Source organism: Ovis canadensis, chromosome 25, assembly GCF_042477335.2.
Source record: "Ovis canadensis isolate MfBH-ARS-UI-01 breed Bighorn chromosome 25, ARS-UI_OviCan_v2, whole genome shotgun sequence".
NCBI lineage: Eukaryota > Metazoa > Chordata > Mammalia > Artiodactyla > Bovidae > Ovis > Ovis canadensis.
Window position 1 is genome coordinate 35324882 of NC_091269.1, and position 16759 is coordinate 35341640.

Sequence of the window (16759 nt, forward strand, 5' to 3'; positions counted from 1 at the left end):
AAATAGCTACCCACTCCAGTATTCTTGCCTGCGATAGCCCATGGGTATAGGAGCCTGGCGGGCCATAGTCCTTGGGGTCTCAAAAGAGTCAGACATGATTTTGGGACTAAACAACAATATAAAAGGTACAGCTTTATTTTTATGTGCATATTTGATTACATAGGAAAAATACCTGGAAAAATATTTAAATATTAATAATATATGGAATTCTGGTGACAGTTTTTATTTTTATTTTTACTATTTCATATTGCTTGATCCATTTTAAGATGATGCTGTTTATTCTTATGGTCAAAAAATAGTAAAATCATTTTCATTGGTGGGAAGCTGATATAACAGGGGACAGCATGGAATTCTTTTTTTTTAATTAATATAAATTTATTTATTTTAATTGGAGGTTAATTACTTTACAATATTGTATTGGTTTTGCCATACATCAGCATGAATCCACCACAGGTATACACGTGTTCCCCATCCTGAACCCCCCTCCCTCCTCCCTCCCCGTACCATCCCTCTGGGTAGTCCCAGTGCACCAGCCCCAAGCATGGAAATCTTTAGGCAAAAATACTAGAGTGAGTAGAATTCCCTTCTCTAGGGCATCTGCCTGACCCAGGGACTAAACTCGAGTCTTCTGTGTTGCAGGCAGATTCTTTACTATCTGAGCCACCAGGGAAGCTCTGCAACAGGGAACATGTTACTTATAACATTTAGAAAATACTATTTTCCCATGAAATCATATAGGATTGCCCAGAATTGGATAACTTCCTTTGAAATCCCCTATAACATTATGATACCTGTATAAATTAAAATTATAAAAGACAAAATGAGATTTATAAGGTATTACTTTCTGTTATAAACTCAATGAAATTAGGACGTTTACTTAACTGACTTTCCTATAGATATTAATATAGAGAAATATGCAAGAAACATTTATTCAGTTGACCCAGTTGGACTTCAACTATTTTTAAATATCATAATATTTTTACCTATACTAATAAAACTGGAATTTCCAAAGATCCTAAATTTACAAATCACCCCAGTGTCAAAAACCAGATTCTTCATGCTGAGTGAAACAAAGCAGACGGATGAGTTTATTGCAAGGTTTTCAGCTTACAAGCCAGGGAACTCAAGGCTACGGGAACAATGAGTTCTCAGTTGCTTACAGACTAAGGAATTTTTATGGGAAGAATACAGAAGTTTTTTGGCTTTTTCAGCTGGTTTGTTGCCTGGTGGTCTTCTTTCTTATTTGGATCAGGGTAGCTGAGTTAGGAAACAAGAAAATCAGAGATGGCATGAAAAGACTTGGTATTTGGGGCCTGGCTAGTGTCCTCTGCTGATTTCTAAGAAGAAAGAGCTGTGAGGTTAGGTTAAGATTAATTTTTGCTCTTGTGTTTTGACTGACTCCACTTTGTCCTTGACATAAGTGACTCCATTTGGTTTGGTTCCACACTCATTACAAAAGGAAAGACTTATAAATTGACCATTGCATAAATCTCAAGAATAATTCTTACAATAGTTAAAATTTTCTTTGGTGTTCTCAGAATATTGAAGAAAGAGATTTAAAGCTGTTTCAAGTTAATTAAAATACATCTAAAAGACCTCTAGAGTTCAAAGAGTGTACAATCAAACCCCTTATACACAACATTTCTCTCCAGAAAAAAAAAAAAACAAGCTAGAAATGTCTGTTTTTATCCATAACTCTTTTCAAACAGCACAAGCTCAGTTTGTTGTTTTTTTTTAAAGACTTTTTAATATATCTGGGATGGAAAAAAAAAGCAGAAATGTTTTCCTGATAATTGTCTGTCATTCTGCTCCTTTCCTGTATTTTCTCTAATGTGTATCTATTATGATCAAGAACATTTTCTAATTTTGTAAATGATCAGCATGACTCAATAAAAAATAAACCAAAATAATTTTCAACACCTAACCGGTAATATTTTTAAATTTTCCTTGAGCTGGAACAATTAGATGTTTGAATTACTTACTCTGAATGCTAATGTATGAATACTTTTCTCCTGTTCCACATTCATCTCTATATATATAAACTATTTAAATCACAGTATAATTATGGAATATGTTAGTAGAAGGAAGGCAGTGTTTTATCAATGCCTGTAAGCATCATTTACATTAGCATCTGTTACAGAATTGGCTTGAAATTTTATTTCTAGAGCCTTAAAATCTGTGGGTCACACACATTCAGTGTTTTTAGACTCTAATGTCATACGACTAAAACCATTTTTCAACCTTCCTTTATTTCAACATGCTTTTGAATGCATCCGAAGATATGGGTATTATGTTTCCCTGGTTTCTTTAGATCCTTTCATCTCTGTAAGTCTTCTAACATGTTGGCTTTTCTTTCTGTTTTTGTTTTCTTTTAAACATACAACGTTAGCTCATACTCATGTTTATATACAAGGCCTTTAACACTTTTGGCATATCAATCCTCAGACGTTTGGTAATAAAAATACCTTTCTTGAAATATGGAAGTAGGAGATAGATCTGCAAGTGTTGCAACTGGCCTGTCAGTATTTACAAATCAACACCTAATGTCACCAGGTGATTGCAGATTTTTGGGCAAAGATATACCAGTTGGGAGCTAGCCTCATAAGTAAATTTATTAGATATCACCTTTTAGATATCAATTACAAAGAAAGAATAATCTATAATATTTCTATGGATTTTATAGAATGTAAAGGGACTATAACTATTAGTTTCTTCTATATGCTTATATAGCTAACCTGTTTGTTTCAGTTAGTATACAATAGACTCCAAAAGATTACTTCATAATTTGGATTTTCATAAGTTTTTGACAAAGCTGTTTCTACCAGCACAACCCAGCAGGGAACTGGAGAGCTACTGTGTTTCTGTCCAGGTTCAAGTTTTAGTTCAGTTTGGAGGACTGTGAAGCCAGAGCCAAGATTCTTTATTTCCTCCTTCCTTCTTCATCTACTTCCCATCCCCCTTCTTAGATCCGAGCTGGGGGCAGTAGGAGAAAGAGAGGGCAGCATATATCTAGGGTTGAACTTTTGAATAATACAGCTTTGAAAATTGGTTATATATGAGGGGAGACAGAGAAGATAAGTAAATGTATCAAGAACAATGGAGAGGAAGTTATACAAGTAGTAAGGGGGAGGACTACATGGTTTTGGAATTATCAGATTGAACTAATGAGTTTTAAGATAGGTGGGTGGACAGATAGGTGGATATATAGACAGGTCGGTAGGTAGATAAACACACAGAGAATAGTATAGTGTGATGTAATGTAAATTTTTTCTAATTTTGTCTGCTGAGAGGACCCTTAGTAACAATGAACACGCTAAGCACCAAGTTCTTCGTTTCTAAATACAGTGGCACAATAAAAGAAACTAAGGCTCCATAAACATCTGACTTGGCTATAGGGAAGGAAAAAATAGTGGTTCTGGAATGTGTTATTGTTTCAGAAAGGAAAGAAGTATACAAAGAGTGATGGGGCCTTGTCCATTGACACAGGCTCTAGTTTGAAGGATCACCTGCTGGCCAAATGGAACATCAAAATAAATCATGATAGTAATGAATTCTCTACTAGCTAATTTGAACACCAAAATACGCTATGATGGTAATGGACTCCATTTGTAAAATACATATCCCTGAAGCTTCACTGTTGTAAATTCATGAATTTTAAAAATAGATTTATGAAGGGAAATAGGACACATCAGTGGAATGACAACTTGTAAATCAAAAGAATAATGAAGTTAAACTATTACTATTTAATAATAACTTATTTAGATATGAATGATCAAAGAATGCTAAAACTGACAGTGTAAGTTTGATGAAGAACTGAATACTTACATTGTCTCAATGTATCTTTCAAAAAAATTGTTACTAATTGCTTATTAAGTAAGTACAACATGCTGAATAATTAACTTTTAAGCAGAGTATTTAACCAGTACCATCTCATCCAAGTTACAAACATTAATATTATAAGAAATTATGCAAATTAGCACTGTTGTCTCCTGATATGCTGTAATGAAAAGGATATAACATTACTTCTGGGGCATCTTGTCAAAAATGCATTAAATCATGAGGAACATCAGAAAAATATTTCAAAAAGTTACTGTTAGGCTTTTCAAAAAATCAAGTTCAAGAAAAGTAAAGATAGACTGAGGGACTCATCAGTCTATCTTGATAAGACTAAAGAAACAAATACAAAACATACTTCTGGATTGGATCCCGGACTTACAAATGACATTATTAGGATAACTGGCAAAACTCTACTAGAGTCTGGGGATTATATGGCAATATTAGATCAAGGTTAATTTAAATAGCTGTCCTCTGGTTGTACAGGAAAGTGCCATGTTTCTTTAAAGCATATTGAAGTCTGATGAGAAATACAGCATTGGTCTGCAGTTTAATCCAGTGGTTCTATCAGTGGTACTACAGGAACTCTATTGATGATTTTTATAACTTATATGTAAATTAGAAGATATTTCAAAAAAAGTAAAACACAGATACAATTTTGATCAAACTTCTATGCATTATATTTAAAAACCTAATGTCTAAATCATGGGAACACTGAAAATGTTGATATAGGTCATAGGTAATCTGCTTTTGCATGTTGTGGCTCCCTCTTCTATTGGCTTTTGTTACATAATTCTGCCCACAGAGGCACAGTATGTCATTTCATTCACTAAAGGATGAAACCATGTAAAATCAATAGTTATACATTGATCATTATCTCTTTCTTTTCCCTCTTGTATTATGGAGGTTTCTAGTACTCACCTAATGTCATATTTCACCTTCTGATTGTTTTTGTTTCAAAATAAAAACATCAGTCACCCTCAAAAAACTGTTTTGTTCTTTGGGGGATCAAAGTTGGAAATTAAATAGATTTTGGCAGCAAAATTTTGATTAATAAATGAAGCATCCTAGTTAACCAAAATTTTGCTTTTTCTTTTGGACATATTAAATTTTGTGAAAAAATCTTTCGGTACCTCTTCCTGACTTTGGTAAAAATGAAAAAGAAAGTGAGAAAGGATGAAAAGGAAGGAAAGAAGGGAAAGAGAAGAAAGTGAGAGAAAGAAGGAGGAAAGTCCATAGAAATTTGGCCCATCTCTAATATAGATCCTGGAGGTTACATTTTTTTTTAATTACTGTCATTTTTTTTTAAATTAAAGTCATTTGACTAAAACTGAAATAATCCCACACATATATGAACAACCGATCTTCAACAAAGGAGCTAAGAATACACAATTGAAAATGGATAGTCTCAACAAAAGGTGTTTGGAAACCTGGATATTCACATGCAAACAAGTGAAATTGGACCCCTATCTCACACCATACACAAAATCAACTCAAAATGTGTTAAAAACTGAATGTAGTACCTGAAACTGTAAAGTTCTTAGAAGAAAACCTAAGGGAAATGACATGGGTCCTGGCAGTGACTTTTGACTATGATGCCAAAAGCACAAAGAAAGTGAAAGTCGCATCTGACTCTTTGCAACCCCATGCACTATACAGTCCATGGAATTCTCTAGGCCAGAATACTGCAGTGGGTAACCATTCACTTCTCCAGGGGATCTTCCTGACCCAGGAATCAAACCAGGGTCTCCTGCATTGCAGGCAGATTCTTTATCAGCTGAGCTACTAGGGAAGCCCAAAAGCACAAACAAAAAGCAAAAATAGATAAGTGAGACTACTGCTACTGCTAAGTCACTTAGTCGTGTCCGACTCTGTGCGACCCCATAGACGGCAGCCCACCAGGCTCCCCTGTCCCTGGGATTCTCCAGGCAAGAACACTGGAGTGGGTTGCCGTTTCCTTCTCCAGTGCATGAAAGTGAAAAGTGAAAGTGAAGTCACTCAGTCATGTCCGACCCTCAGCGACCCCATGGACTGCAGCCTTCCAGGCTCCTCCATCCATAGGATTTTCTAGGCAAGAGTACTGGAGTGGGATGCCATGGACTAAATCAAACTAAAAAGCTTCTGCATGGCAAAGAAAACAGTGAGAAGACAAACTGTAGAATGGGAGGAAATATTTTCAAATCATGTATCTGATAAAGGGTTGATTTACAATATAAGAAACTTCTATAAATAGGAAAAACCAAATAACCTGTTTTTAAAAGTAGGCAAGGAACTTGAAGAGATATTTCTCCAAAGTAGACAACAAATAGACAACAGATATGTGAAAGATGCTCAGTATCACTGTTTATCAGAGAAATGCAAACCAAAACCATATTGAGCTATTACCACACACCTGTTCAGACAGTTCAGTCGCTTAGTCATGTCCAACTCTTTGCGACCCCATGAATCACAGCACGCCAGGCCTCCCTGTTCATCACCAACTCCCGGAGTTCATCCAAACTCATGTCCATTGAGTTCGTGATGCCATCCAACCATCTCATCCTCTGACATCCCCTCTCCTCTTGCCCCTAATCCCTCAGCATCAGAGTCTTTTCCAATGAGTCAACTCTTCACATGAGGTGGCCAAAGTATTGGAGTTTCAGCTTTAGCATCAGTCCTTCCAATGAACACCCAGGACTGATCTCCTTTAGGATGGACTGGTTGGATCTCCTTGCAGTCCAAGGGACTCTCAAGAGTCTTCTCCAACACCACAATTCAAAAGCATCAATTCTTCGGCACTCAGCTTTCTTCACAGTCCAACTCTCACATCCATACATGACCACTGGAAAAAACATAGCCTTGACTAGATGGTCCTTTCTTGCAAAGTAATGTCTCTGCTTTTGAATATGCTATCTATGTTGGCCATAACTTTTCTTCCAAGGAGTAAGCGTCTTCTAATTTCATGGCTGCAGTCACCACCTGCAGTGATTTTGGAGCCAAAAAAATAAAGTCTGACACAGTTTCCACTGTTTCCCCATCTATTTCCCATGAAATGATGGGACCAGATGCCATGATCTTCGTTTTCTGAATGTTGAGCTTTAAGCCAACTTTTTCACTCTTCTCTTTCACTTTCATCAAGAGGCTTTTTAGTTCCTCTTCACTTTCTGCCGTAAGGGTAGTGTCACCTGCATATCTGAGGTTATTGATATTTCTCCCGGCAATCTTGATTCCAGCTTGTGCTTCAACCTGTAGCCAGCCAGGTTCCTCTGTGCATGGGATTCTCCAGACAAGAATACTGAAGTGGGTTGCCATACCCTCCTCCAGGGGATCTTCCTGACCCAGGGATTGAACCTGCATCTCTTATGTCTCCTGCATTGGCAGGTGGGTTCTTTACCACTAGTGCCACCTTATGCTACATGAATTAAGCCAGTCACAGAAGGACAGGTATGGAGTGATTCCACTTACATGGGGTATATAAAATAGTTAGATTCATGGAAAGAGAGAACAGAATGGTATTGCCAGGGGGTGAAGGGAAGAGTAGATAGGGAGTTGTTCAATGGGTATAAAGTTTCAGGTATGCAGGATAAATAAGTTCTGGATATCTGCTGTGCAGCATAGTGCCTATAGTTAGAAATATGGTACTGTGCACTTAAAACTTAAGAAGATCAAGCTCATGTTAAGTGTTGCTATACCACACCAATAAATAAATAAAAGAAGCAAAGGAAACAAGAAATCTTTTGGAGGTGATGGGTATGCTTATTACCTTGATTGTAGTGATGGTGTGACAAGTGTATGCATATGTCTAAATTCATCAAAATGTATACCTTCAGTTCAGTTCAGTCTGTCTGTCTTATCCTACTCTTCGCGACCCCGTGGACTGCAGCATGCCAGGCCTCCCTGTCCATCACCAACTCCTGGAGTTTATCCAAACTCACACCCATTTAGTCAGTTACGCCATCCAACCATCTGATCCTCTGTCATCCCCTTCTCCTCCTGCCTTCAATCTTCCCCAGCATTAGGGTCTTTTCAAATGAGTCAGCTCTTTGCATCAGGTGGCCAAAGTATTGGAGTTTCAGCTTCAACATCAGTCCTTCCAATGAACATTCAGGACTGAATCTCCTTTAGGATGGACTGGTTGGATCTCCTTGCTGTCCAAGGGACTCTCAAGAGTCATCTCCAACACCACAGTTCAAAAGCATCAATTCTTCGGTGCTCAGCTTTTGTTATACTCCAACTCTCACATTCATACATGGCTACTGGAAAAACCATAGCCTTGATGAGATGGAACTTTGTTGGCAAAGTAATGTCTCTGCTTTTTAATAGGCTGTCTTGATTGGTCATAGCTTTCCTTCCAAGGTGTCTTTTAATTTCATGGCTGCAATCACCATCTGCAGTGGTTTTGGAGCCCAGAAAAATAAAGACAACCCTGTTTCCATTGTTTCCCCATCTACTTGCCATGAAGTGATGGGACCAAATACCATGATCTTAGTTTTCTGAATGTTGAGTTTTAAGCCAACTTTTTCACTCTCCTCTTTCACTTTCATCAAGAGGCTCTTTAGTTCTTCTTTACTTTCTGCCATAAGGGTGGTGTCATCTGTATATCTGAGGTTATTGATATTTCTTCCTGCAATCTTGATTCCAGCTTGTGCTTCATCCAGCCCAGCATTTCTCATGATGTACTCTGCATATAAGTTAAATAAGCAGGATGACAATATGCAGCCTTGACTTAGATATGTGCTACTTTTGGTATTTAAAAGTATACCTAGTAAAGCTGAGAAAAAAATTTAAATGGAAGTTTCAGAAAAACCAGTGAAGTAGGTGTTCTGGTTAGCTAGATTCCAGATTTAAAAAGAAAGGAAAACCTTGATCTTGTATGATTCTATTATTTAAGTATCTGACTATATAATTTGCCAATTTTACATGAGTAGTTTATAAAAGTAATTTTTATTATGTGCAAGTAGAGTATCCAAGTCTTACTTTCTGATTTTTTATTGCTTTTAAATCTATTGCTGAATTGTTTATTGGCTAAAGGATCTGTAAGTATGAGCTAAAAGAAAAGATATTTGAATTAAAACAGTCTGCCTTGAGTCCCCAGGGGAGTGATGAACTAGCATTTTAATTACCAACAAATTTAATTATTCAGCCAGGTGTGAGCCATCAAAAGTTTAGCAAACCCTGTTTTAAGTAAGCACTTTGCATTTGTATAAAATTATGATGCCATACATTTCTAATACAGAATGCAGATTCAGAAAGCTGTCAGGCTCACGGTGTGGTTACATCATTTTGTTTCAACTTATATTTCCAGAATACTGCAGCTATCAATATTAGACCATAAAGTGGAACATGTTGCACCCAAAAGTTAAGGCCATTGATATGGGGATTCTCACCACTGCAACATTCTACCAGCCTTTCCCTTCATTATTAGGATTTATCTGAATGCTATTTTTTTGGCAGAACTATAATGAAATGAGTAATTTGCTTAATGGAAACAGATCTGTTATGTAAAGTTATAGAGCTATATCTGTAACCCCTGCTCTTATTGCTCTGTAAATTTAATGAAACTTTCTATTCAGTGGAGCTTTTGTGGACTTGTGCAGCATTCTCTTAGTCCTCAGAATAATAAGGCAAGGGTCACAGAGACACTTCATAACTGCCAAGATTACAATTACTTTCATATGGATTTAACTCTAGTAAACTATCAAAATTCTTATCTGCTAGAGAGAAACTTGGAAATACACTAGTGAAATTGAAAGTTAGGGCCAGGGGCATTTAGAAAATCTTAATTTAAATCAAGTCTCCATCTTTATCATTGCAGTCAGTGTTTTCAGATCCTTACTGGGATGAGGTGAACTAGTTTGGAGATACTTTGGTATTTATATTTTGATTCTGTTTCTACATTCACTAAGGTTGATTTACCTATCCACTGTCTAGTTAGGTAGGCATACATTATAAGTAACATATACCATTTGTTATACCAATTTTATATACAATTTTCATATACTGTTTCTAAATACATGCCACCAATGAGTAGTAAATGCATTTATCTGTTTTAGTATCTTTTAGTTTTGATTGCATAGTCTGATAGTTCTAAAATATTCCTGCTGTTTCAATATTATATAACCCTAACCTATTTAGATTTTGCCTCATCCAGACCATGCACCTTACCACTTTTGCTGTATTTTGAGGTAAGATTTTATGTTTAATGTATGGCGCAAAAGAAAGATTAAATATCCTATACTCTTTTGGGTTATTTTACTAAGAAAATAAATTTGCCACATGTGAAATCTATCTATCTTGAGTTTTGAAAACTAGAATTTTCTAATTTGGGAGAAGTGCTCACTATTTTAGATGTTTAATCAAGGGTCAGATAATGACTGAATGGGTTGCAATAGTTGCAGTTTATACCAGAGTCACACTATAGTGCCCTCCTGTGGAGGTTTGGTTAAAACTTTATTTTTATACCCATGAGGATGATTTTCAAAGTAACGAAATCATTACATTCAAACTACCAAAGTTTAACCTAACTTGGTCCTTTTTTTGTTTATAACTAGATGTTAAATTACTTTTAAATATAAAAGCATTCACAGTTCAGAAAACTAGCAGTTCAAAGTACAAACTGAGGAATGTTAGCTTTTTATCTATATTTCTTTATTTTCTTAAGATATGTTTTTTCTTGATTTTTCCTTAAATGATCAAATAATAAAGAGGAAAGAGAATAATAAAGCCCTTAACTAGAAAGATAATTTTTTCAGCTAAGGCATTCTTAGATTTATGTCATGAAAAAGAGTTTTATTGTTAGAAGAATAGAGACTATAATGTTTTTAAATTACAACAGAAAAACTGATAATAGAAGCTTAGTGTAGAATGTACTCTCATTTATATATACCAAACATTGTCAAGAGCTGACTTTTTTTTAACTCTAGCTTTTTTTTCCAGTTTAAAATTTAAACTTTTTACTGAGGATAAATCAGTTATCATATATTAGGTATTTATTAATATTTCAAAATGATTTGGCCTGTCTTTTCTTCCAGCTCTAAAATTTCTTTTAATTTCAGGAGTATAGTAATATAATGTTTATTACTATATGTGACATGCACATGCGTGTGTGTGTGTGTGTGTGTGTGTGTGTGTGTATCCATCCCAAGACCTTTTTACTCTTGGTCCACATTTATAATCAAGTTCAATGTGTATAACATATCAGATCAGTGGATTTAGGTGTCCAGTAGTCGCTATTGTATTAGGATGGTGCAGAAGTAATTGTGGTTTTGCATTGTTGAAATTTGCTGTTTGATATTGGAATACATTCTTAAATAAATGTGGTTATGTTATACATCATTTTAGTTAACATATTTCACTTTATTTTGATGCTAATAACTTATTGCTGTTTATTTTATATTTATTTTAGACTAGGGAAATGATGTTAGACAAAAAGCAAATTCGAGTTATTTTCTTATTCGAATTCAAAATGGGTCATAAAGCAGCAGAGACAATTTGCAACATCAACAATGTATTTGGCCCAGAAACTGCTAATGAACATAAAGTAAATGAAGTTTTGCAAAGAAGGTAAGAGCCTTGAAGATGAGGAGTGCATTGGGCGGCCATCAGAAGCTGATAGCAACCTATTGAGAGCAATCATCGAAGCTGATCCTCTTACACAAGAGGTTGCCAAAGAACTCCATGCCGACCTTTCTACGGTCGTTTGGCATTTGAAGCAAATTGGAAAGGTGAAAAAGCTTGATAAGAGGGCGCCTCATGAGCTGACCTCAAATTTTAAAAAAAATCTTTGTTTTGAAGTGTCTTCTCTGTTCTGTGCAACAACAATGAATCATTTCTTGATCGGATTGGGACGTGGGATAATAAGTGGATTTTATACAACAACCAGCAACGATCAACTCAGTGATTCGACCAAGAAGAAGCTCCAAAGCACTTCCCAAAGCCAAACTTGCACCAAAAAAAGGTCATGGTCACTGTTGGGTGGTATGTTGCCCATCTGATCCACTGCAGCGTTCAGAATCCTGGCAAGACCATTACATCTGAGAAATACGTTCAGCAAACCGATGAGATGCACCAAAAACTGCAGTGCCTGCAGCCGGCGTTGGTCAGTAAAATGGGCCCAGTTCTCCACAACAATGCCCAACCACCCATCACACAACCAGCACTTCAAAAGTTGAACAAATTGGGCTATGAAGTTTTGCCTCACCCACCATATTCACCTGACCTCTTGCCAACAGACTACTACTTCTTCAAGCATTACAGCTTTTTGTAGGGAAAATACTTCCACAACTAGCAGGAGGCAGAAAATGCTTCCCAAGAGTTCATCATATCCCAAAGCATGAATTTTTATGCTACAGAAATAAACTTATTTCTCACTGGCAAAGATGTGTTGATTGTAATGGTTCCTATTTTGATTAATAAAGATGTGTTTAAACCTAGTTATAATGATTTAAAATTCATGATCCAAAACCGCAATTACTCTTTCACCAATAATATTTAGTCTTTTGTTCCAGTGGCCCACTGCTTTATTGCTCAACCTTTTCCATTTGCTGATACTAAGGATGTCTGCTAACTACTCAAAACACACCTTACTTTTTTAATGGAAAATTAAACAGATGTTAAGAACCACTGGAACCTAATTAAGATTTTCCTGAAGAAGTAGGAAGGAAAAAATAAAACACTAAAGAGAGTTGAGACAAAAGCCAGAAAGCTATCTGCAACATTTTATGTCAACAACAAATACAATGGATTTTTGCCTCCTTACTTAAGTCTCTTTAAACCTATCTCCTGCAAATGAAAGGGAAACACACTGGTTCTTCAAAGTTTAAATATCTGAAATTACAGACTGTTAGACAACTGGCAGCATTCATAACTAGAGAAATAAGTGGAACTCTTTCTAAAGCAATAGCCATGATCAAAGAGATTATGAGTAAGCTCATCCAAATTAGAAGTGTTGGACAAGATCTTAAAATAAAAACAAAAATAAGAAGAAATCATGTGGACCAGAGTGGAGGATGGCATTAGCTTCTTTTAGTAAAACTAGTTTCATTGCTGAGACCAGGTGAGATTTGAACCATAGTTGAGAAATTCAGCCTAACCTAAAAGTAATCTTAAATTTTTTGATGAAGCATGATAGTACTGATCATTCTTCTATGTTCTAAAGAGAATCCAAGAAAAGAATGAGATTTTCCAAGGCCGGAATTATTGAGTTCCACTGATGAGCAACAGTGAAATCGAAGGTATCTTTATACAACCGTGAAGTCAATGGAATAAAATTGGGTCCTAGCCAGAAAATTTCTCTCAGAGGGATCCAGGATAAACCTCAAAAGGTGTTCACAAACTGAGGTTCACATGGAGATTAGACTACAGCCTCCTATGGAAGCTAATTCAGCAGGAACTTGATCTTTCTTTCTAGACTCCAGGCAGACACGAGAGCCACTTTCTGTCAATAAAATCAAATAAAGTCTGCTACATGAAATTATCAAAGACTAGGTAATGGCAATCCTTAAATCTTGAGTTTCAGTTTCCCACCAAAAGTCTCTGGAACAGCCAGACTTAGCTAAATCAGTCTGGGACCAGTGCATCTTAGTTATTACCTCACACTAACATTTCTCCAGCTTCCACCATGGTGTAGACCCTGGAGGTCCTTCTGAAAAAGATGAAGACATTGCCTTCAAGTAGTTCATTTATAAGAATGTTGTCATTGTTTGCCCAACTGGGTGTAATTTTCTGGCATAGGATCTACCCTCTCCATAAGAATGAAGTATGAGTGGTTTATTAGATAAAATTAGGATTATAGGATTTGTGGTAGAGTCTCTTGAGTCATCTCCCAGCATACATTCTCCCCCTTCTTCCCCTTTTCCCCTAGTAGAAAAATTGTACTGGGGAAGATGATTGGCTAGGATAGACTTCATTTCCCAGCATCCTTTTCAGTGAGTGAGTAAGTAAACTTAGGCAAAACAGTGTTGGCCGATGGAATGTAAGCAGAAGTCAAGTGTGAATCTTAATGGAATTGTCATTAAAAGGAAGGAGCACACCCTTCTTTTTCAGTTCAGTTCAGCCTCTCAGTCGTGTCCGACTCTTTGCGACCCCATGAACTGTAACACACCAGGCTTCCCTGTCCATCACCAACTCTCAGAGCCTGCTCAAACTCATGTCCATCATGTCGGTGATGCCATCCAGCTATCTCATCTTCTATCGTCCCTTTCTCCTCCCGCCTTCAATCTTTCCCAGCATGAGGGTTTTTTCCAATGAGTTGGTTCTTTGCATCAGGTGGCCAAAGTATTGGAGTTTCACCTTCAGCATTAGTCCTTCCAATGAATATTCAGGACTGATTTCCTTTAGGATGGACTGGTTGGATCTCCTTGCAGTCCAAGGGATTCTCAAGAGTCTTCTCCAACACCACAGTTCAAAAGCATCAATTCTTCGGTGCTCAGCTTTCTTTATAGTTCAACTCTCACATCCATACATGACTACTGGACAAACCATAGCTTTGACTAGATGGACTTTTGTTGGCAAAGTAATGTCTCTGCTTTTGAATATGCTGCCTAGGTTGGTCATAACTTTTCTTCCAAGAAGCAAGTGTCATTTAACTTCATGGCTGCAGTCACCATCTGCAGTGATTTTGGAGCCCCCCAAAATAAAGTCTGTCACTGTTTCCATTGTTTCCACATCTATTTGCCATGAAGTGATGGGACCAGATGCCATGATCTTAATTTTCTGAATGTTGAGCTTTAAGCCAACTTTTCACTCTCCTCTTTCACTTTCATCAAGAGGCTTTTTAGTTAGTTCCTCTTCACTTTCTGCCATAAGGGTGGTGTCATCTGCATATCTGAGGTTATTGATATTTCTCCCAGCAATCTTGATTCCAGCTTGTGCTTCATCCAGCCCAGCATTTTGCATGATGTACTCTGCATATATGAAAAATAAACAGGTTGACAATATACAGCCTTGACATACTCCTTTCCAAGAACCAATCTGTTCTTCCATGTCTAGTTCTAAATGTTGCTTCCTGACCTGCATACAGATTTCTCAGGAGGCAAGTCAGGTGGTCTGGTATTCCCATCTCTTCCCTTCTTTTTGCTTTTCTCCTGTTTTTCTGGATAGACTATGAAAAGGATGGCTTTGGATGGAGCAAGCATTGTGGACCAGGAGGTTATCTCGGGACTGGAGGCCAGCATAGAGGAGCAGCAAGCTAAAAGGAGCCCAGACCCCAAAAGACTTCATACAGAGCAGAGTCAAAGTTGCTATGTGTGTGCTGTGTAGCAGCTTTCTTTTGCTAATTTCTGAAATTTTATGTGAAGCCACGATAAAATACTGTCTTGTTAAAGCTGCTGAATTTTGGGTTTTCTGTCACTTTAACAGCTGAATGCTATCCCACTACACAAATGTCACTACCATATAGTGTTAACAAACAACTATTATCCACTTTTCATTTTAAAATTTAAATTTGAAACATTTTTAATGATAGCTCAAGAATAAAAATGTTTTATTATAGTTGACCTCTCTAAATATGTGTAGATTTCACATAATTCTAACATGAAAATTACTGTAGTATACATTATATTATATAACAGTTATATTGGACAATATATGTTATAGCAGTTTGGATCTTCTGGCAAATTATAAACAGTTAAAAACCTCATTAATTCACCTATCCGCCTAGTCTGCACTAATAGTAAAACTTCAGTCTGTAAAAGTACAAAGACAAATAATATAGACAGTATTACATGGAAACTGTTTATAAACAGCCTCTGTTCTCTTAAGTAGGACAGGGTTTGAATTTGGCAGCATTGTTTGTATGCAAATGGACATTGCTAATTATGAATGAAGTGGGGTTTTTTTTTCCTAAGTCATTAAGGTAGATGCAGAATCTCTACTTGTAATATTTTATTAGCAGTTTATATCAGCTATGGTTTATTTCAGTTATTACTTTATCCGCCTTTTTAACAGGAGTTCTACAAGGCGACTAAGTCCTACAGAAAATTGTTTAAATGATTATTTTCTCAAGGATGGCACATAGCTAGTAAGATTCAAGATGCACAGGAAAGAAGTTAATTCATTATAAACAGTAGATGACTTGGGCATGAAGGCTGAATTCTCTGGAAATCCTGGTAGAGAGGCTGAGAATTGCTACAACTTGGAAATAAAGTTCTAAGTAGAAAATATGCTATGAATCAGACTCTGTCAAATTCAGCATGGCTTTCCACTCAATTCATCCTAATTAATATTTAATAGGCATGAGAGTAACTTTAATTCTTCAGAAATTTGAGCTGTTTCTATTCCATCTTTGGTAAGAACTGTGATCTAAATGTAATGAAGTTGATAAAAGCAGTATTTTGAGCAAAGTTAACTTGGCAATGTTATACACAACATTGTGAAATGAAAAGTGATTGGGGAACAGAAAGCTAAATTAGGAAATTGAGAAATGATTAAAAAATAGAACTAGGATATAGCAATCGAAATGGAAAGGAATAGACATGTAAGAACTACTATAAAGAAAATTTAAAATAGAAGTTGATGACAATTTGGATATCAAAGACTAAATTAAGACAAGTCAAAACTTGTACAGATTTGAATAAAAGGATCTAAAAGTAATTGTGCTATTGACATAATTAGAAAAGATAATTTTCATAATGATACTAAGGGTTGTGATGTTGAGTTTAGTGTTAAATACATTAAATTTAATGTGATACTGAAATGACAAAACATAAATTTCCTACAGACAGTTGGAGATTTATAGGTAGATAAGCACATTAGAAAGGTCACTGATTGAACTGGGAGAGGGAACTCATATGTAATAGTCTTTATCTAGCCATCTTTGTGCAAGTGTGGCTTTTGCCGTGCACTGTGACATCATGATGCAGAGACTGCATCATGATACAAGGTCACATTGTAATGTGAGTGTGTTCTTTAGGGCCAGGGCCTGGGCATGTGTCAGTGGGGTCTCGAG

At 36.4% G+C, this 16759-nt stretch overlaps 1 protein-coding gene across 2 annotated transcripts in view; it reads left to right on the top strand.

The window, feature by feature from the left end:
• The window catches only part of CABCOCO1 (ciliary associated calcium binding coiled-coil 1), a 161703-nt gene that overhangs the window by 116109 nt on the left and 28835 nt on the right, over positions 1-16759 (top strand). The window contains exon 6 of one of the 2 annotated variants that reach the window (XM_069571749.1): positions 11219-12245. The exons of the other annotated variant lie outside the window; for it this stretch is intronic. Coding sequence (XP_069427850.1) covers positions 11219-11380 — 162 coding nt within the window. The 3' untranslated portion in view covers positions 11381-12245. Of the gene's footprint in view, positions 1-11218; positions 12246-16759 lie in introns of those variants that run through there. 2 annotated transcript variants of the gene reach the window in all.